We start from the raw sequence: 22412 nt of genomic DNA, 5'->3' as shown, positions 1-22412 counted from the left end.
GCATAGAAGTTAAACGATCAGGGTGACAGTATACAGCCTTGACGTACTCCTTTCCCGCTTTAGAATCAGTCTTTTGTTCCATGTCCACTTCTAACTGTTGCTTCTTGACCTGCATACAGATTTCTAAAGAGGCAGGTCAGGTATTCCCACCTCCTTTAGAATTTTCAACAGTTTGTTGTGATCCACATAGTCAAAGGCTTTGGCATAATCAATAAAGCAGCAATAGATGTTTTTCTGGAACTCTCTTGCTTTTTCGGTGATTCAGTGGATGTTGACAATTTGATCTCTGGTTCCTCGGCCTTTTCTAAATCCACCTTGAACATCTGGAAGTTCATGGTTCACGCACTGTTGAAGCCTTGCTTGGAGAATTTTGAGCATTACTTTGCTAGTATGTGAGATCAGTGCAATCTTGCGGTAGTTTGAAGATTGTTAGGCATTGCCTTTCTTTGGGATTGGAATGAAAACTGACCTTTTCCAGTCCTGTGGCCACTGCTGAGTTTTCCAAATTTGCTGGCATATTGAGTACAGCATTTTAACACCATCATCTTTTAGGATTTGAAATAGCTCAACTGGAATTTCATCCCCTCCACTAGCCATAGTGATGCTTCCTAAGGCCCACTTGACTTCACATTCCAGGATGTCTGGCTCTAGGTGAACGATCATGCCATCATGATTATCTGGATCGTAAAGATGTTTTTTGTATAGTTCTTCTGTGTATTCTTGTCACCTCTTCTTAATATCTTCTGTTTCTGTTAGGTCCATACCATTTCTGTCCTTTATCAAGCCCATCTTTGAATGAAACGTTCCCTTAGTATCTCTCATTTTCTTGAAGAGGTCTCTAATCTTTCCCATTCTATTGTTTTCCTCTATTTCTTTGTACTGATCACTGAGGAAGACTTTTTTATCTCTCCTTGCTATTCTTTGGAACTCTGCATTCAAATGGATATATCTTTCCTTTTCTCCTTTGCTTTTCACTTCTCTTCTTTTCACAGCTATTTGTAAGGCCTCCTCAGACAACCATTTTGCCTTTTTGCATTTCTTTTCCGTGGGGATGGTCTTGATCCCTGTCTCCTGTACAGTGTCACGAACCTCCATCTATAGTTCATCAGATACTCTGTCTATCAGATCTAATCCCTTGAATCTATTTCTCACTTCCACAGTATAATTTTTAAGGGATTTGATTTAGGTCATACCTGCAAGGCCTGGTGGTTTTCCCTACTTTCCTCAATTTAAGTCTGAATTTGGCAATAAGGAGTTCATGATCTGAGCCACAGTCAGCTCCTGGTCTTGTTTTTGCCGACGGTATAGAGCGTCTCCATCTTCTCTATATGTGTGCTGAAATTTATTTTACGTTGCATCACATCTACGTTATTGTAGATTGTTTACAGCTACGTCTTGGCTTTTTTTTTAACTCATAAAATGCACTCTCTGGTTTTGATGCACAATGAAATGTCCAATTTTAACATTAATTCCCTTGAGATTAATTTAGTGATTGTTTTTAGAATGTCATGGTTAAAATAGGGGGCTATCTCCAGTCCTAAGTATTGGTGGCAGAATTTGTTGTGCTGTTTATCTGCAGGTAATTACTCCTTTGATCTTAATCACGGATTCAGGCTTTTGAGGCTTTTGAGCTTTCTTTCTTCTTTTTTTTTGACTTTTGAGCTTTCTTTGCTTATATCTCCTTTGTTTGTGGGATGATAATGGCCTTATTTCTGCAGTGGTGTACTCTCTTGGAACAAGCATTTTACTTGGAGTTACAAGACCTGGATTTTAGAACCTTAGTTCTTCCACTTCATGTTTCTCACTTGTCAGATTGGGATGGCGGTACCTTCCTTGCAAGTGAGTTGTCGGGCTTTAAAGTGATGATGTTCTCACAACGCCGGGTGCACAGTAGTTGATCAATTAACAGTGAATCAGTCACTTTTTCTCTTCCCCCTTAAAAATGCAATCTAGATTGTTAAAAAAAAAAAAAAAGCAATCTAAACACACTGTTTCATGAATTTACAGCTTTTTAAAAAGGATTTTTTAACGTGGTCTGTTCATTTTGAGCCTCTTAAGTTAATTTTAACCAGAAAGTTATTGACATTCCAGAAGTATTTCCAGCTATAAAATTTTGTCCCAAGGAATTTGAAACCATTTAAGCCTAAGCCATTTATGTTTTCCAGTGAGGAACCTGAGATACAGAGGTCTTCAGCAACGCGTTTCAGGTTCCATGGGCAGAGGTGGTTCCCTTCATCTCTGCAGTGGAACAGAGTCCAGAGGGGAGATGTACAGAAGCATCAGCCAGACGTGGAGTCAGTGCCTGCTGCTCCTGTGGCAGCCAATGCTCCAATGAAGTTCTTGCATGGAGAGCGGTCTGCCTTTCACACTCGTAGGATGTTTTCCAGACACATGCAGTAGTAGTGATAGAATTTTATGGGCTCCAGCATAAACCGAGGAGCTCCACTTCTGTGCGGTGGTTCTCTCTGAATGTCTCTGCTGCCTGGCACCATTTGTCCCCAGCGCCCTGATGAGCGTGTTGTGTTTAGATAACTAAACTGGGAAAACTTAGAGCAGGAAGCAAGGTCTTGTTTCATCACCTGTGTTGAGGCTAACAGTGAGTGTCGGATACGTCCTCACATTGAGATGGGACGCTGATGACGAGCAGGGCCCAGGGGAGGATGGAGCCCCTCACACTTTGGGGTAGGCGCCTCTGTGTTGCTGGCCACAGACCCCTGGCTCTCTGATGTGGCAGACTGGATAAAGGCTTTTCACACTCATTTTTTTGGAAGCTCTTTTTTTGTGTGCAGATAATTGCATTCACAAAGCTAGAATTCTTTCCATTTATGCAGCTACTTGTGTAGATAGATCTTCTGTGGTTTGGTTATACATTCTTAATAAAATAGACATGAATTTAATAACTAATAAATATCAAGGATTAAGTATACTTAGCATACACACTAAGTATATTTAGCACTGTGCTCTAGATGAGAGATTTTCCTGTTTGTCACCGTTCTCTTATATTTTTCTGTATTTTAAATAATTATGAAATGTTAAAGCATGTATCAACTGCATCCTAGTTTGTAGGAGATGAGATCTTTTAGAGATAATTGTCAAATTGCTCTTTGTGTTGGTTATTTATTGTTTATAAGAAAAAAACCTGAGTTCTTTTTGGTAGATTACTGTAAATATCGGCAGGGTGCTGATGGGTTAGAGGCTAGAGAAAACTGAATACTGGGAAGACATGAAGTGTGTGTTGGTACCCATGCCCTTTGGGCTAGACTGGATTAGACATCTTCACTACTTATTCCATCTCTTTATAAAGCTCCTTATGTTTTCTTCTTGTATTTAATAGGTTCCAGGTTTGATAACTATGGGGACACTGTGAAGAGTGAAATCACGTGTGTTCTATCATTTTTAAGGCAGCCCTCTCTTTAATTTCACAAGACGGGCTTGAAAATCAGAAGTAACCCAACTCCAAAATTGGCCATAAATCCTCCGACAGGGAAAAAGGTGACGTACTGTGTAATAAATTCCTTTGTTGAAAAAGAGATGTTGCAATAGTGGAAACTGAAGTCCCAAATGTTTCCTTTTAAATTTGGAAAGGCCTTTCCTCATTACTTATCTGTCCCTGTGGACTTCTAACAGGAGATGTGTTGAAAGATTTTCAGATGCTCACTTGCCACAGCAAGAGTGAATGGCAGCATTTATAAGATGACATAAATACTTGAAAGTCATCAGCAAGCCTCGGAGATTCGTGGTGTGCCAGGAGTAGTGACTGTGAGCTTTTGTGGCCGCTGATCCTGCTCTGGGGTGCAGGCAGCCTGGGAATGTGGGTTATTCTTTCCCGGGAATGCAGCTTCACTCTCCCGCTTTGGGGACTCTTTCGATCAGTACTGAGGTTAGAGTGGTTTGGAAGGCGAGAAGGTCTGGGAGATTAGGGATTATACTTAAAAATCCTAATCCCCTGTTGAGGTCCTCTGGAGGAATTATATCCTAATCCTCTGCTGTGTGAACACTGCATTACACCCTGCATCTGAACACTGCGTCACACACTTGACACATAAGGGCCTTTCAGCTTTCATTTTGTAATAATTTGACTCCATACCTACCACTGCTGCCACCACTGAATGAGACAAAGATAAAACAACTAGAAATTATCTTGAGATGCAATGGAGATGTGTCTTGAGTGTCAGCCAAGAGCCAGTAGGTTTTTATGTGTCTCTGTCCTTAATGCAAATGCTTTCCAGTTTGCTACTTAACCGTTTGGAAGTAAAACATGATTTGACAATATGACTATGGGGCTATTACATTGCATGTTTTTAATTATCTTATTAATAATTTGAAGGATACATCTATCACTAATGGTAAGGTGAAAATACCAAATGGATAAAATAAAACACCTGGATGGAGGTTGGATAAAATAGAGCACCTGTAGCATTCATTCATGAACTCATATATGGGACAGTGAAGTGTATGAGACCAAATCTCATCATGGGAGACCCTGCCTTGCCCTTTACTATCTTACCTGAAGAGAAAGTATGGTGAATGCAGGAGTGTAACATTGATGTTGGGCGTTGAACTTCTTGGAAAAAAGCGATAGGCGTTTATTACAGAAATTGGGAAAAATAAGAGAAAGAATACGTATTGAATGAAAAATCATGCATAATCCATAATCCCTGGATAACTATGGTTAAAATGTTTCCTACCAAGATAAGTGAAATCTTCATCATATTATTTGTTTTGTCTGACAATGCAAGGTTTACCCACATGATCATTTTGACCCTCGGTGAGGGCTCAGCTTTCTTAGAAACAGCAGATTTGAGAATTGCAAGTTAAAGACTAAACTCCTCTTTAACTGTATTCGAGGCTGTCAGTGATGATGTCAGGCTGGCTGGGAATCACCTTGTTCTAACAGAAACAAAATGCAGAGACTAGGATGAAGAGAGACAGAAAATGACAGCTAATGGTTTCCTTAAGGCAGTCGGGATCCTCACTGCAGCATGAGGTGCTCATTCAGTGCCCAGCCTCACACTAAATGTCTTGTGTGTGTCGTCTCAGTTTGTCCTTGTGAGGTAGTTATGACTTCTATCCCCCGTTTTCACAGCTGAGGAAACTGAGGTTTAAATGAAGAGTCCTGGACTCATTCATCTGGATTCAGACATCAGTCTGACTGTAGAATAGAAAAATACTAACCTCCTACTTTGCAGGAACTTGTGGCCTTACGGCAGGGGTGTGTGTGTGGGTGAGAGAGATAGGGAGAGGGAGAGAATGAGTGAGAGGATGAGAAAATTGAATACACGGAATACAGAGGGTCTCTGAACAAGACCACAGTTCCCAGGTCTTTCCTTTAGTAAAGATACAGAGAAGTTCTTTTGTAACTTGGCCAGTGTTAACTAGAGAAATGATGACATTGATGGAAATGTCAAGATGAGGAAAAAATAAAAATACTTCATTAATTCTTCTAGTTTCCTTGGAGTTGGCAACTCTTGTCAGGTTCTAAACAAACCCACAAATAAGCACTCTAACAATGGGTTCCTGGAAGTGGTTTCACATGGCTCAGAGAAATGGTTATCCTTTACACAGATAAAAGGGGCTCTTAATTATCTAAGACTCCATTTTCACGCACCTAAGGATTTATTTTAATCAAATTACTCATATTTATTCAAGCAAATTAAAAAAATTGGTTGATGGTAAAAATTAAATGTATCATGAATTTTCCAAAATAACTCAGTTAATAAATAGTCTTTTTTCCTGTCTTCTAATGGTGTCTGATAAATTCAACTGCATAAGCTTATGAGAAATTGTATTTGACTCAATGCAAAGTTGTATAATTGGGTGAAAGAAGTGGTCTTCTTTTGGTGCAAAGTTTGCCAAGCCATTTTCTTTCACCAGTAAATGGCTCTTTATGTAGATAAGGAGTGCATTTGGTCCTGAATGTCCATTGGCAGACGAACAGATAAGTCAAATCTGGTATGTGCATATGGTGGAATGTTATTCAGCCTTGAAAAGGAAGGGAATTCTGAAACCTGTTTTAATAAGAAATGAGCCTTGGGGATATTATATTAAGCAAATTAAATCAGTCAGAAAAGGACAAAAGTGTGTGATTCCACTTACGTGAGATACCTGGAGTAGTCAAATTCATAGAAATGGAAAGTAGAATGGTGGTTGCCAGGGTTGGGGAGAAATGGGGGATGGGGGGTGTTGAATGGGTGCAGAGTTTCAGTTTGGGAAGATGGGAAAGTGCTGGAGATGGGTGGTCGTGATAGTTGTACAATCTGAATAAGAATGCCACTGAATTCTGCACTTAAAAATGATTAAATGGTAAATTTCATGTTGTGCGTGTGTATATATATATAAAACCAAAATAAAGAAGAAAAAGAAGAATGAATTTGGGCTTAAAGAAGAGAACTCAATTATAGACGTTTGAACAGTTAGCTTTTTTTTTTTTTTTTTTGGCTTTTGTATTAAATCCCGTGTAACACACAGCCTCAGAGGAGCCGGGACCAACTGGACTGCTTAGCAGGGCTGTGTGGTCCCTGGGGCCGCCTTTTCTCTCCCACCTTTCTCAGCGGGTGGACCTTCTTGCTCATGAATGTCACCCCACGGCTACAGGATGAGAGCTGTGCCTCGTTTAGCTGTGCAGGTGCAAGCATGGGAAGCTGGGTTTACTGAGATGTCCCAGAGACATTTAATGTAGCGCTTCCTGGATATCCATATGCTCCTCTGTATTTCACAGCCCTGTTGCAGTTGCTGAGACATTGTGGCTATTTCTGGCTAGTGGACTAGAGTGGAGATGATATGTGTGACCTCCAGGCTAAAGCTGTAAGGTGACCTTTAGTAGCCCTCTCATTCTCCCGGTGGGAATATGATCAAGGAGGTACAGTTTTAGATGATGGAGCCTCCATCAGCTTTGGTTTGTTCCCAGGTGATTATCTGAAGCACACTCTCCGGTGACCCAGGAATAACTTACAACATTAATGACAAATATTTTTGTTGTTAAGCTACTGAGATGTGGGGTTTTTTTTGTTTTTGTAGCCTAGTGTAGTTATTCTGGCAGATACTCCAGTGTGGGCTTTTGCCAGTTAAGTTTGGTGCGTGAGTGAGACTTGAAGACTTTCAGGAGTAAGAGAATACTGCTGCTGCCGCTAAGTCGCTTCAGTCGTGTCTGACTCTTGTGTGACCCCATAGACGGCAGCCCACCAGGATTTTCCAGGCAAGAGTACTAGAGTGGGGTGCCATTGACTTCTCTGAGTAAGAGAATAGATATACGTTAATGAAGCATGGAATTTTAGTTGCATAAGGTGAGGGTGAGGGTCTGAGAGCGGTGAGGGATAGTTATAAAGCAGCGGATTTAATGGAATGGCACTTTTTGGTGAAGTTGGGGGAATGTTGCAATTAGAGTGGTCAAGAGATGAGTTAGAAAAATAGGAGGGGTGGGGTGATTGCAACTGAGACTATGGAGGAGTTAATATTACTGATTATGGCATTGTCATAGGAGTGACCTTATGACACAGTGTGGTTAATCTGAAAATCCAGAAGCTAAGATATTGAGAGATTTATCTAGGTAGATATTAAAATCAGTAAGGATTATGAGAAGGTATGGTATCAGGCAGAGTAGAAGTAAGCTGGGAGCTTAAATCTCAAAGGAATGAGTTTGTAAATTTGAAACTGTGTTGATCCTCAGTCTTGAATGGTAGTGTAACTAATTTTAGGTTGACTAGTTGTTTTGTTTGTTTATTGCCTTAGTGTCTTTAACTTGAAGGTATTATTATTCTGGCCTCTTCTGTTGCTTGGGAAGGTGTAATTTACCTGTTAAATTTTTAAATTAAAATTTTTTTTATAGATCTTCTTTTCCTTTGATTGAAAGTGAAAGAGAGTTGCTCAGTTGTGCCCAACTCTTTGTGACCCCATGGACTATATTCTCCAGGCCGGAATACTGGAGTGGGTAGGCAGCCTTTCCCTTTTCCAGAGGATCTTCCCAACCCAGGGATTGAACCCAGGTGTCCCACATTGCAGGCGGATTCTTTACCAGCTGAGCCACAAGGGAAGCCCAAGAATACTGGAGTGGGTAGCCTATCCCTTCTCCACTGGATCTTCCCGACCCAGGAATCGAACCAGGTCTCCTGCATTGCAGGCGGATTCTTTACCAACTGAGCAAATTTTCTTTGATTAGTTTTTAATATTTTCTCTTTGTCTTTGGTCCAGAGTTTCACATAGTATACTAATGATGGATTTGTTTTTATTCATCTTCTTTGGAACTCTATATGTATCTTCAACTTAAGGATTTCCTTATAACTTAAATTCTTGAATTTCTTATTTATTATTTCTTCAAATATTAATGCCCTTTCCTCACTTTTTTTCTCTTCTGTTTCAAAATGCCTATAATATGTTGGATAATCTCATTTTACACTTCAGGCTTCTTAACTCATTTTCCTTCTCTTTATTATTCTAGGCTGCTTTTAAGTTTTTTCCCATGGGTATATATTCTAATTCTCTCTCTTGCATTGAGTTTTAAACAATTTTTTTTAATCTGTAAAGTTTTATTTGATTCATTGAAAAATCTGCTCACCTTTCCCACTCCCTGGCTCCCAGATTGCCCTGTTTTGTTTTTTTGATAATAATCTCCCTTTCCATCTTTGTATTACAGATTTTTCCATTATGAGGCTTGTCAAACTAAGATTGGTGGGCCAAATCTGGCCATGGCCTGTATTTGCATGCCCAAGGAGCAAAGAATGATATTTAATTTTTTAAACGGTTGTTACAAAAAGAAAGCGATATTTAGCAGAAATCTACATAGCTTTCAAAGCCTAAAATGTTTACTTTATTTTATATATATATTTAAATATAAAATGTTTGTCAACCACCATTCTGTCATCACCACTTCTTTGTCTGGCAATCCCTCTGTTTTTGCATGTACTCATTCTGCCTTATAAGTCTGTGTGTGTGTGATTTGTGATTTTTTATTGTGACTTCATGTCTAGTGTGGGTTGTAAAAGGTTGAGGATCCCCACAAGAGAGGAAATGTGTTATAATTCTGATGTCTTTGGGTGTGGGAGTCTCAGTAATAGAAAACCCACTAGGAGAGAGTGAGCTGGAGCTGGTGTAAAGGCTGGATTCACGGGAGAGACCTGGCCATGGAGACTGGCTGTCCGTGGGCTGTGGGGATGTCCAGCGGCCTCCTGAGTCCAGGGTTTCCATCTAAATCCCCAGGGTTGGTCTGTAAAGCACACAGTTGAGGCACAGGCATCTGGACTGGCTAGGGTGGCCGTTACTGAGTATTCAGCAGCCGGTCAAGGGTCCAGCACCTCTGGGCAGATCTGAAAACAGTAGCAGCGCCTCTGCCTACTGCCGTGTCCTCTGGCAGCAGCACCGAGTAGGTGCTCAGTAACAATCTGTTGTGTGCCTGGATGGGGGAAGAAGTGGAATCAAGTTCATGTTTTGGGGACTGATTAGTACCAGACAGGAGTCTGCTGCCAACCTTTGCCCTAGACTCCTAGCCAGATAGGAAGAATCTGGAGAGAGAACGCTAGTGGTGTTTATGTAGATTCCTTTGGGGTTCTCTGTGTAAACAATTATATCATCTACAAAAGAAGCAATTTTACCTTTCCTCTCTGACCTTTATGTTTTCTATTTCATTTTGACTTAGTGCAGTGGCTCGAACCTCCAGTGTATCGTTGGATGAAAGTGATAAAAGCAGACATCATTGCCTTTTTCTTGATATTAGGGAGAAACAATTCAGTGTTTCACAACTAAGTATGAAGTTAGCTATAGGTTTTGCAGATGTTTTTTATTTCTTGAAATTAATAATTGAATTTAGAGGCTTGATCAGGTTGAGGTGTAATTTTTTTGGTGTGGGGCAAGACTATAAAGGTGTAATTTTATTGAGGGACATATATCTGATTATATCTTTTTGTGATTTAGCAGCCATTGATGATTGTTGCTTATATCAATTATTACATTATGGATTACAAATGGTTTTATTCTAATTTTGTCAACTACTTCTTCATTTATTAACCAGGATACTGCTATGGAGAGAATTTTCCTTTATAAACATTCTGGCTACCTGCGATGCAGTTCCTTTAGGAACACCAGAGAAATGCTTGATTGTTTTCTTTCATTTATTCATTTTCAGCATAGTTAATTGCTTACACAGCATCTTCAAAGGTGTTTTTTAAAAATATAAGCTGTGAATTCACTGTTTCAGTTCATTTAGTTGTCCTTATTGATGCTAAATAAGTGTGTACCTTTTTAAGCTTTTTTAGAATTTGTTATTTATCACTTTTCCTCTAGGTTTGTTGTTAGGTCTCCATTCTTTTTATAACACATGTTTTCTGCTAAAATCTGAGGAAATAAATACACTCTTGCTTGCATGATTAAGAACAAAGGAAGATGTATTGAAAGACTTATTTCTCATATTGATGAATAAAGAATGGACCTATTAGCCTCTGAATCACCGTTCAGCTGTATGAAAGTGAAAGTGAAAGTCACTCGGTCGTGTCTGACTCTCTGTGACCTCATGGACTGAATCCTCCAGGCCAGAATACTGGAGTGGGTAGCCATTCCCTTCTCCAGGGGATCGTCCCAACCCAGGGATTGAACCCAGGTCTCCCACATTGCAGACAGATTCTTTACCAGCTGAACCACCAGGGAAGCCCTCAGCTATATGGCAGCATGTTATAAGAAACCTTAGAAATTTGTGAATAAAACCACAGAAGTCAGACTTTCTTTGATTGGAACCTTCAGGAGAACAAACTTTTGGTGTCAAGGCTCTTATGTTAAAGGTGATATATGTCAGAAAAGAAGTCATAATTTTAAGTTTCTTGGAAACCCCTATATATTCCTGTATAACAACAGAGGAAAAAGTCTCTCTGCCACATAGTGTATATTTTTGATGCAATGTTAACTTCATGTGGTTTAGCTGTTTGACTTGAGTCATGTGTACATAACCTTCTGAACACCCATTTAGCTTATAATATGCCAATTTCCTAGTAATTATTATTGTCCTAAAGTATAACATTTCACTGTTCAACATCAAATATGTATACAAAGGGAATTAAATTTTATGGAGTTTTAATAAGTGTCAAAATGGTTTCTTTTCTACTACCTTTAATTTTTCCCCAATTATAAAAATAATAGTGCAAAGCTTTAACAAAATAAGGATCACCATAATCCTACCCACAAGTTATATATTAAATTGCATACCTAGATGAAGGTCTTAAATATAGATACTCACAAAAAGATATTGAGATCTTGAAAGACATTTACATTTACTTTACCAAAAAATACAGGGAAAATATTTCTGGCAGTCAGACTAAAACTCCAATACTTTGGCCTCCTGATGTGAAGAGCCGACTTATTGGAAAAAACCCTGATGCTGGGAAAGATGGAAGGCAAAAGGAGAAGGGTGCTGCAGAGGATGAGATGGTTAGAGAGCATCACTAGTTCAATAGACATGAATCTGAGGAAACTCTGGGAGATAGTGAAGGACAGAGGAGCCTGGTGTTCTGCAGTCCCTGGGGTCGCAAAGAGTTGGACACAGTGACTGAACAACAACAAAGATTTATGACAAAACATAGGTGATTAAAAAAAAAGCGTTGACAGGTTTTGAACAGTTTGTATTTTTGACAATGACTGTGTAATGTACATGTACATATCATATACACATACGTGTATATGATATGTACATGTTTATATGGGAGGCAGAGGGAGGAGGGAGAGGAGGAGAAGTCTCCATATGGAAGGAAAACTTCTGAAATGAATGGAACTATTTTAAAAATGGCAGATTATATTTTTACAGTAGACTCATTGCCTAATGTCTGTCCGAGTACATAGTAGCCAGACAGAACTGTGTGTTACATCAGTTTGTATCGGTTTAAATTTCATGAACATAAGGACTTTTGATTAAAATATATATACTGCTAACTCCTAAGTCACTTCAGTCGTGTCCAACTCTGTGCCACCCCATCCCTGGGATTCTCCAGGCAAGAACACTGGAGTGGGTTGCCATTTCCTTTTCCAATGCATAAAAGTGAAAGTGGATGGACTGCAGCCTACCAGGCTCCTCTGTCCATGAGATTTTCCAGGCAAGAGTACTGGAATGGGGTGCCATTGCCTTCTACTACATATGAAGTAGATAACCAATGAGAACGTACTGTATGGAAATTATGCAACAGTATTTTGCGATTATTCAGCAAAGGAAACGAAACAGAGTCCTCAACTGTTCCTAGGTAGAGAATCTAAATTCCCGTCTTATGTGAATAATTTCTGTGAAAAGGGGGAATTATTTTTATTTTCTTCATTTCCTTTCAAGATTAGATGGTCCTGTGTTTCTTTAGTTTCTGCCAAATCTCATTACTAAAGTTACTAAATAGATTACTCATAGAAATCATCTCATACATCAGTGAATTATTTTCCAACGTAATGACTTCTTCAGTGGCACACGTGGGTGTCTTAGCGCTACTAAGATGAGAAGGATATTTAGTACTGCCCTTGCTCAACCGTTCTTGGTTTCCTTGGATTTCTAGGGTGTGGGGAGCATCTCGTGCGTACCATACTGGCTAGAGAATGTTCGCATGCTCTACAAGCTGAAGATGCCCACCAGGCTCTGCTGGAGACTATGCAAAACAAGTTCATCAGTAAGTATAATGTCAAAAAATAGTATTTCCTTCTAAACAGAGATTGTTTTGCTGAGCTGTAAGCTTCATGAGTCAGGTATCATGTTTGTATTGCTAGACCGAAGTCCAGGGCCTAGCATGAACTTAGACACTCAATTCACATTGGTGTGAAAAGAAATTCCATCAAAATAGCTACTACTGTATAAAATTTACCATCTAACTGATAGAACGCCCAAGCTGTGAAACGTTGTCCAAGATTAGAATGCTACACAGTAGAATAAAATTCTACTGAAACAAAATTCAAAGGGCAACCTCCTTTAAAATCTTTTCTGTGATGCAACTTGACTCTTTTTACAGTTGTCTAGGGTTGAGTTGAAATCCAGTCTGGCTCCATTTGCTGTTATGAAGCTACATCTGGTTGGAAGAAAGGATGCCTTTGTCTAATCTGTGGAAAGATTTTCTACAGCCTACCAATTTCCCTATAGATAACTGTTACTTTTGATTAAAACCATTTGACTCTGGATTTTCCCATCTTTTTAACGTTGAACTTACCTCTATGAAAAGCTTATGAAATTGTATAAGAAATATAAACCATATTTCTTCTACGCTTTATATAAAATGTTAAAAATAAGTTAGAGTAAGAAGCCATGAGCATATAAACTAGGGAAAGACTCTCACAGGGTTTAATCTGGAGGGTATCTCCAAGGAGAGAGTTAAGAGGATAATATGAGATGCGAATTATATGGTGAGGACAACACAGATAGGTGTCTAGGAAAAAACATCACCCTGAAAGGACTCAGTAATGGCAGACTCCTAGAACTGGCCCCAGGCACCCAGAAAAAAGAGGGGAAGACAGGAATGTGGGCGCAGAGACAGAGATACGACAGTGGGGTTGGCGCGGCAAGGTCTCGTCACCTGCATAACTTTCACGTAGAGCAGTGTTCCCGACGGGCGGCAGGGCTGGGTCAGCCAGGGATCAGTGCCTTTCTCCAGTTTCCCATAGTGTCCCGGTGTCCAGGCACACCCCTCCCCAGCCCTACCTTTAGGGTGCTGGTGTGGGTCTGGCTAGCAAGGGTTGCCCCGATGGATCTTGTCAAAATTCAGGCTTTACCTACTCAAAACACTTTTCATCTCAAAGTGATCTCTGCTTAAAATTTATGAAAGTCCATTCAAAGGACCAAATACAAGTTTTATAATAAAAGCGTGCAACTGATGGGCTAGATAGGGCATTCCAGGGATAGGGATAAAACTGAGTTACTTTCTCAGATTTATAAGCATTGTCGCTCAGGTCTTAGGAAGTATCATGCCCTTTTAGGGAAGATTTTAGGGTAGAGAGAGAAAGAAAAACAGATTACAGGCAAAAAAGAACTGGATTTTTCTGAAGGAAGAAGAGGGTGAATAACTATAGGAAAAAATTTCAATATGAAGAGATTTTGTAACAGATGCTTTCTTCCAGTCATTTGACCTGAGGTTATGAAAATGTAAATAATGGTATGAACTTCATGCATGCTGGTGAGAATCACCTGATAACAAATTGTGAGCTGAGGAATGCATTAGAAATGGCCTTTGAGGTCTGCCTTATTTTTCAGAAAAAGGTTGATGACATTCATGTTACTCCATCCTCAAATGTGTCAGCATCAGACTCATCTTATTGTTCTTTTGCTTTAACAATTACCACCATGGAATGCTGGGTTTAAAGAAAACCACATTCTTTGCCTTAACAACGTGTATAATTTATGTAACTTGCTATTAGTTGTCCGGCTATGCCAGATGCGTTCTCAGAACAATGGGAAGGAGTGCTAAGAGGTGAAAACTCAGCACTTAGGAGAAGTTCACATCCTGGAAACCCTGTGATTATGGCACATGTCAAGTGTCTCCCTGTTGCGAGTGAGCTGAAGCCCTTTACTGCATCTGAAACCACAGGTTCACTGGCTAGTTGTGCATCTCCAGGTCTGGGCTCCCCTTCTTTCTCTTCTGATACCTTGTTACCTTCCCCTTTTGTATAACTTTTGAAACTTCTCAGAGAGTTGGGTTGCAGTACTCTGTTTTCCCACTGGATCCCATGACCTAGTGCATACTGAACCCCATCTTAACAATTCCAGACTCTTGGAAAGGAGTAAGAAACTTCAGAGCTCAGTTTATCTACCGTGCTCACTAAATCGTGGAAGCAACCTATTTTACAAGAGTTTGGTGACTTGTCCAAACTCAGCTGCTTAGTCAGTGGGTATTCGTTTTGCAAGATCATGCTGCCCCTTCCTTTTATAAGTAAAATATAATATAGACTACAGAAGACCATTCCTAGAGTTAGGATAGCTGGGTTCTGCTCTTAACTGTGTGTCTGACTCACTGGATCTACCAAGTTACTTAAGTTCTGTTTTGTTTTCTTTAGGGGGAAAAAAAAAGTTAAGAGACAGTTTCTAAATTCCTCCACCATGCTAAATTTTATGAATTCTCTACTGGATTACACTTGTAAATATGAGGTGTAATCATATTTTAATATGATTTTTAATCGGTTTATTTGGAATTGGAAATGGAATTGGAACATAAAAAATTTCTGGGACCACTTGAGAATTTTCAAGAAGCATAGATGATATTTACAAAATGTTATAACAAGGTAAATTGATTTTACCAGAAGCCTAGATGAGAAGCAAGGGGGTCAGGTTCCTTCCTGTTTTATGAAATTAGCTGTTAGGTTTAAAATAGGTCTCTTTGTCCTTAGTTTCCTCATGTGTAAGAGAGGGGTCTAGCTCAGTAGTCCCCAAAGTCCTTCCTGGGTCCAAAATTCTGTTTGGTTCCTGGTTTGTTCACCAACCAATCTAAACTGTGTGTGTGAAAATCAATTTAGTCTTTAGTTGAAACTGTAAGCTAAAACTATTATAGGTGGATTGCAAGTTTCTGTCAAAATCCTTTCTGGTAATGTTTGTGGCAAGCTTGACACCACTTGGTTTTGTGGAAAGGCATCATGATACGCTTCCTTTGTTTTTTCTTAAAAAAAAAAAAAGATTTTCATAAATAATATATCTAGAGATTCTCATTGCGGTATACATGGGAATATTTTATATATGATCAGGACACATTTACTGTAAGACTCTGGTAGTTCTTCAGTTGCAGTTCTGATTTTCCTACCCAGGCACTGGTTCCGTGGCCATTTCTGCTCATGGGCTGCCCGTCTGTGGTTCTTTCTATATGACTGTTTATCCAATTGTAGAGGCAGTTGTTTATCTTGTGACCTCACTCTTCTGATGGATCTAAGAAGAGTTGTTGATTTTTCAGTTTGTCCAGGTTTTTACTTGTTAGTGTAGAGTGATGACCTCTAAGCTCTGTACTTATTTGGACCAGAAACTGGACATCTCCTCCATACTCTTTTGCCAATGGTTATTATCACATTAAAAAATTATTTTTTCTAAAATCATGGATTAAAAAAATGGTTTCCAGTTTTAATTTGTCTTTTTTTCTGATGAGTAAATTTTCAAATATAACTTGGCCTTTTATATTAGTGTATGAATTATCTGCTCACAACTTTAGACCACTTTTGTGTTGTACTGTTTGGATGATTTTCTTTCAGTTGACATTTAACTTTTATTAATGGTGAAATTGCCTTAAATAAAATATTTTAAAATGACACAGTAATAATCATCTGTTCAGAATTTTAAAATAACCCTGTCTTTTTGAGTAGTAGTATGTTTGATATCTGTGACCTTCCACCATAATAAGGGATTTTTAAAAAGTAATTTTACACTATGGTTAAATAATTTGTTTTTATGTATTTTTTCTAAAGTAGTCAGTAACTTATTAAAAGATTCCCCACCTTACCCCCCTTTTTTCTGCAATGTGAAACCTCTGGAATTATTTTAAATGTAGGGTTGTTTGAAAATTGATTTTTGGTAAATAAAACTTTACTGTGATAGATGAATAGAGTAAAATTGAAAGACATTTTGAAGATTAAAATGTTTTTGTTTCCACTTATGTTACCTTTAATGCATAGATCCAGAGCTTTGGTTTGACTTAATATAGGAAGCATAAAAGAGAATAACCAACTTGTGCCCATTTTCAAAAAACCACTGTTGATACAACATACAAAACCCGTAAAAAAGGGTACTATAAAAATAGTGCCTTAATAATACTTCACTAACCAGTTGATTATAGACTGAATGCTTAGTTAAGTAGGGAAAAGAAATAAATAGATTTCCTTTTTAGTTGTGCTTTTTAAAATTACACACACACACACACACACGCACTCACACATACACACATATACATACACACACACACACGTACACACTCTCAGACATATACACACTCACACACACACAGACACACACACACCCATACATACACACTCACACACTCACAAACATACACTCGCACACACACATACACACACATACACACACACTCACAGACAGACATATACACACACACATAAACACAAACAGACATACACACACATATACACAGACATACAGACACACACACGTACACACACACACACAGTTCTTACAATGTTTGGATGTGACTTTTCCTATTCTTTGTTGTTTTTGAACAAACTTGGTTTTATGAATTGTGCTTTTTTCATGCAAACTCTGGCTGCACATGTGGTATGTGAACTTCAGGGAGGCATTATAACTTCTTGTCCAGTTCTCTACAAGTAATGTCATGAAGTGAAGTGAAAGTCACTCAGTTGTGTCCAACTCTTTGCAACCCCATGGATTATACAATTCATGAAATTCTCTAGGCCTGAATACTGAAGTGGGTAGCCTTTCCTTTCTCCAGGGGATCTTCCCAACCAAGGGATTAAACCCAGGTCTCCCGCATTGCAGGCAGATTCTTTACCAGCTGAGCCACAAAGGAAGCCCAAGTATATTGGAGTGGGTAGCCTATCCCATCGCCAGGAGATCTTCCCGACCCAGGAATCAAATGGGGGTCTCCTGCATTGCAGGTGGATTCTTTACCAATTAATCCATCAGGGAAGCCCTGGCTCACTACTAAATATGATCATTGATAAAATGTTATCTGTAAGAATCAAATTTCTCTCTGAATTTCTAAGCTAAATTGAAATACAGACTAGGTGACTATTACTGAAAGAGTCTATGTGGTGTAATGATTTATTTTTTTAAAGAAGGGGTTTTGCTCTGTGTTCCTTTATTTTATTTCTTTGGGGAATGTGCTTATACTCTTTTTGACATCATAGGTTTACTCTCACCCTATGATGATGCCAGAATGTCATCAATAATTGGGTTTGAAGGGAATCCACTTTTGTGATTTTCTGCCAACTCGAGAAATTATAATACTTGGTATATATTATCTTTTAATGACCAGCTTCTTAGGTAAAACCCTGACAATTTATAAGCATTAGCTTTCATAGGAGGAGCAAAAGTATATTGTCATTATACATTTTAACTTATCTGAGGTCATATGTGATATTTCATGAGTTTCTTTATAATTTAGAAAACATAAAGTATATACTGGTCTCTTTCCAGTGCATCTTTGGTTTCTTACAAGACTTTTCTCCATATTCTTCATACATGTTTCTTCTTTTCAAGCCCTAAAATCTTCTTCCTCAGAGAACTTATTTTTTGAAATCTATTAAAAAAGATGTTTCTCCTTCATTGTCATAAACATTGTGATATATAGCCTGTTGTACTGTCATGTCCAAATTGTAAAGTAAAGAAAACAATAAATTCAGTTCAGTTCAGTCGCTCAGTTGTGTCCGACTCTTTGCAACCCCATGAATCGCAGCACGCCAGGCCTCCCTGTCCATCACCAACTCCCGGAGTTTACTCAAACTCATGTCCATCAAATCAGTGATACCATCCAGCCATCTCATCCTCTGTCGTCCCCTTCTCCTCCTGCCCCCAATCCCTCCCATTATCAAGGTCTTTTCCAATGAGTCAACTCTTCGCATGAGGTTGCCAAAGTATTAGAGTTTCAGCTTCAGCATCAGTCCTTCCAATGAACACCCAGGACTGACAGAATATGGTCCACTGAAGAAGGGAATGGCAAACCACTTCAGTATAATTGCCTTGAGAACCCCATGAACAGTATGAAAAGGGAAAAAGGACACTGAAAGATGAACTCCCCAGGTCGGTAGGTGCCCAATATGCTACTGGAGATCAGTGGAGAAATAACTCCAGAAAGAATGAAGGGATGGAGCCAAAGCAAAAGCAATACCCAGTTGTGGATGGGACTGGTAATAGAAGCAAGGTCTGATGCTGTAAAGAGCAATATTGCATAGGAACCTGGAATGTTAGGTCCATAAATCAAGGCAAATTGGAAGTGGTCAAACAGGAGATGGCAAGAGCGAATGTTGACATTCTAGGAATCAGCGAACTAAAATGGACAGGAATGGGTGAATTTAACTCAGATGACCTTTATATCTACTATGTGTGCAGGAATCCCTTAGAAGAAATTGAGTAGTCATCATGGTCAACAAGAGAGTGCAAAATGCAGAACTTGGATGCAATCTCAAAAATGACAGAATGATCTCTGTTTGTTTCCAAGGCAAACCATTCAATATCACGGTAATCCAAGTCTATGCCCCAATCAGCAATGCTGAAGAAGCTGAAGTTGAACGGTTCTGTGAAGACCTACAAGAACTTTTAGAACTAACACCCAAAAAAGATGTCCTTTTCATTATAGGGAACTGGAAAGCAAAAGTAGGAAGTCAAGAAACACCTGAAGTAACAGGCAAATTTGGCCTTGGAGTATGTATGGATTGAAGCAGGGCAAAGGCTAGTAGAGTTTTGCCAAGAAAATGCACTGGTCATAGCAAACACCCTCTTCCAACAACACAAGAGAAGACTACACATGGACATCACCAGATGGTCAACACCAAAATCAGAGTGATTATATTCTTTGCAGCCAAAGATGGAAAAGCTCTGTACAGTCAGCAAAAACAAGACTGGGAGCTGACTGTGGCTCAGATCATGAACTCCTTACTGCCAAATTCAGACTTAAATTGAAGAAAGTAGAGAAAACCACTAGACCATTCAGGTATGACCTAAATCAAATCCCTTATGACTATACAGTGGAAGTGAGAAATAGATTTAAGGGACTAGATCTGATAGACAGAGTGCCTGATGAACTATGGACGGAGATTCGAGACATTGTACAGGAGACAGGGATCAAGATCATCCCCATGGAAAAGAAATGCAAAAAGGCAAAATGGTGTCTGAGGAGGCCTTACAAATAGCTGTGAATAGAAGAGAAGTGAAAAGCAAAGGAGAAAAGGAAACATATTCCCATTTGAATGCAGAGTTCCAAAGAATAGCCAGGAGAGATAAGAAAGCCTTCCTCAGTGATCAGTGCAAAGAAATAGAGGAAAACAACAGAATGGGAAAGACTAGAGATCTCTTCAAGAAAATTAGAGATGCCAACGGAACATTTCCTGCAAAGATGGGCTCAATAAAGGACAGAAATGGTATGGACCTAACAGAAGCAGAAGATATTAAGAAGAGGTGGCAAGAATACACAGAACTGTACAAAAAAGATCTTCATGACCCACATAAGTACAATGGTGTGATCACTCACCAGACATCCTGGTATGTGAAGTCAAGTGGTCTTTAGAAACATCACTACGAACAAAGCTAGTGGAGGTGATGGAATTCCAGTTGAGCTATTTCAAATCCTGAAAGATGATGCTGTGAAAGTGCTGCACTCAATATGTCAGCAAATCTGGAAAACTCAGCAGTGGCCACAGGACTGGAAAAGGTCAGTTTTCATTCCAATCCCAAAGAAAGGCAGTCCCAAAGAATGATCAAACTACCGCACAATTGCACTCATCTCACATACTAGCAAAGTAATGCTCAAAATTCTCCAAGCCAGGCTTCATCAATATATGAACCATGAACTTCCAGATGTTCAAGCTGGTTTTAGAAAAGGCAGAGGAACCAGAGATCAAATTGCCAACATTCGCTGGATCATCAAAAAAGCAAGAGAGTCCCAGAAAAACATCTATTTCTGCTTTATTGACTATGCCAAAGCCTTTGTGTGGATCACAATAAACTGTGGAAAATTCTTCAAGAGATGGGAATACCAGACCACCTGACCTGCCTCTTGAGAAACCTGTATGCAGGTCAGGAAGTAACAGTTAGAACTGGACATGGAACAACAGACTGGTTCCAAATCGGAGAAGGAGTCCGTCAAGGCTGTATATTGTCACCCTGCTTATTTAACTTATATGCAGAGTACATCATGTGAAACGCTGGTCTGGATGAAGCACAAGCTGGAATCAAGATTGCCGGGAGAAATATCAATAACCTCAGATATGCAGATGACACCACCCTTATGGCAGAAAGTGAAGAGGAACTAAAAATCCTCCTGTTGAAAGTGAAAGAGGAGAGTGAAAAAGTTGACTTAAAGCTCAACATTCAGAAAATTAAAATCATGGCATCTGGTCCCATCACTTCATGGGAAATAGATGGGGAAACAGTGTCAGACTTTATTTTGAGGGGCTCCAAAATCACTGCAAATGGTGATTGCAGCCATGAAATTAAGACACTTACTCCTTGGAAGGAATATTATGACCAACCTAGATAGCATATTAAAAAAAACCAACAATAAATTAGCCATCCCCCAAAGCATTAGTTACCACTAATTGTTGGGCCCTAGGTTTTTATACTGTCAGAATTTTGGACATATTTTTATTTAATAAATATTCATTGAAAGCCATGGGTATACTTTGTTGACTGCTGTGAAAACTGTGAAAGATTCACAGATAAATAGAGCAAATCAGCCTTACTGTCAAGGAACTTGCATTCTAGGAGGAGAAAAAAAGTCAAATGTACAGTAAATAAAATGTAAGATGCAATTTAAATGTGAAATGTAAGTTTCTACTAAAGTAGAGGAAATATAGGGACTTCATTCCTGGCATCTCAAATGGAGATCCTAGAAAGTTTGACTGCAAATAATATAATAATGTTGGACAAAATATTAATGACAAAATCACACTTAGAAATGAATGGGTTAGAATCTTTGTTTAAGATATTCCTAGTTATATGAAGCTTCCAGGGGCTTGACAGAAGTAAATGAAAATCCTTCCTGAAGCAGTGCTGTTTCCACTCAGTTCTCCAAGAAGTGCTCAACTGTGAATTCAAAATAAGAGCTAAAATTGAAATGAAACACACATGATGGAGAGTTACTATGAAAGAAAGTATGTCAACAAAAACTTTAACCAGACCACCAAAGACTTTAGATGTTAGAGCCACTAGGTAGAAAATATGAAATAAGTAAAAGTTTTAGACATTGCTATTTTTCAGTAGATACAGCCATTTTGGAAACATGTTTATCAGTCTTATGAAAAGTGGAACGTGTGTGTGTCCCACAACCGAGAAATTGTTTAGATATTAGAGTCACTAGGTAGAAAATATGAAATAAGTAAAAGTTTTAGACATTGCTATTTTTCAGTAGATACAGCCGTTTTGGAAACATGTTTATCAGTCTTATGAAAAGTGGAACGTGTGTGTGTCCCACAACCCAGAAATCGTAGTCCTATATTCACATGCCCTGGGTGACACACAGCAGTATGTACAAGATTGTCTTTTTCTTAACAGCAGAAAATGGAAACCACTCCAGTGTTCATCAACAGAAGAATGCTGTGTGGCAGTGAAAATGAATGGATCTCAGAGACACACATCCTCATGAAAGAACCTTAAAATCATAATACTGAGTTAAAAATGCAGTTTGCCAAGGACTGCAGGCAATGTTGCCACCATTAATATAACTTTGCAAAACCAGACACTATTAAGACATGCATGCATGGTAAAACTATATACAAGAGCAAGAAGTTATGGAAAAATAATTCTGGATGGTGGTTTC

The 22412-nt window shown here is 39.0% G+C and overlaps 1 protein-coding gene across 4 annotated transcripts in view; it reads left to right on the top strand.

Annotated features, from left to right (window-relative positions):
* TASP1 (taspase 1) overlaps positions 1–22412 on the top strand; it is a 251874-nt gene that overhangs the window by 141692 nt on the left and 87770 nt on the right. For all 4 annotated transcript variants that reach the window (XR_010661275.1, XM_065919536.1, XM_065919537.1 and 1 more), the window contains one exon: positions 12507–12617. Coding sequence is in view for 3 of the 4 variants with exons in the window: in XM_065919536.1 (XP_065775608.1) it covers positions 12507–12617 (111 nt within the window). In the remaining variant the exon portion in view is untranslated. The remainder of the gene's footprint in view (positions 1–12506; positions 12618–22412) is intronic.

Source organism: Muntiacus reevesi, chromosome 2 (assembly GCF_963930625.1).
Source record: "Muntiacus reevesi chromosome 2, mMunRee1.1, whole genome shotgun sequence".
NCBI classification, from domain to species: domain Eukaryota; kingdom Metazoa; phylum Chordata; class Mammalia; order Artiodactyla; family Cervidae; genus Muntiacus; species Muntiacus reevesi.
Note: the sequence above shows the minus strand (reverse complement) of the source record. Positions and strands in the feature narration are given on the sequence as shown.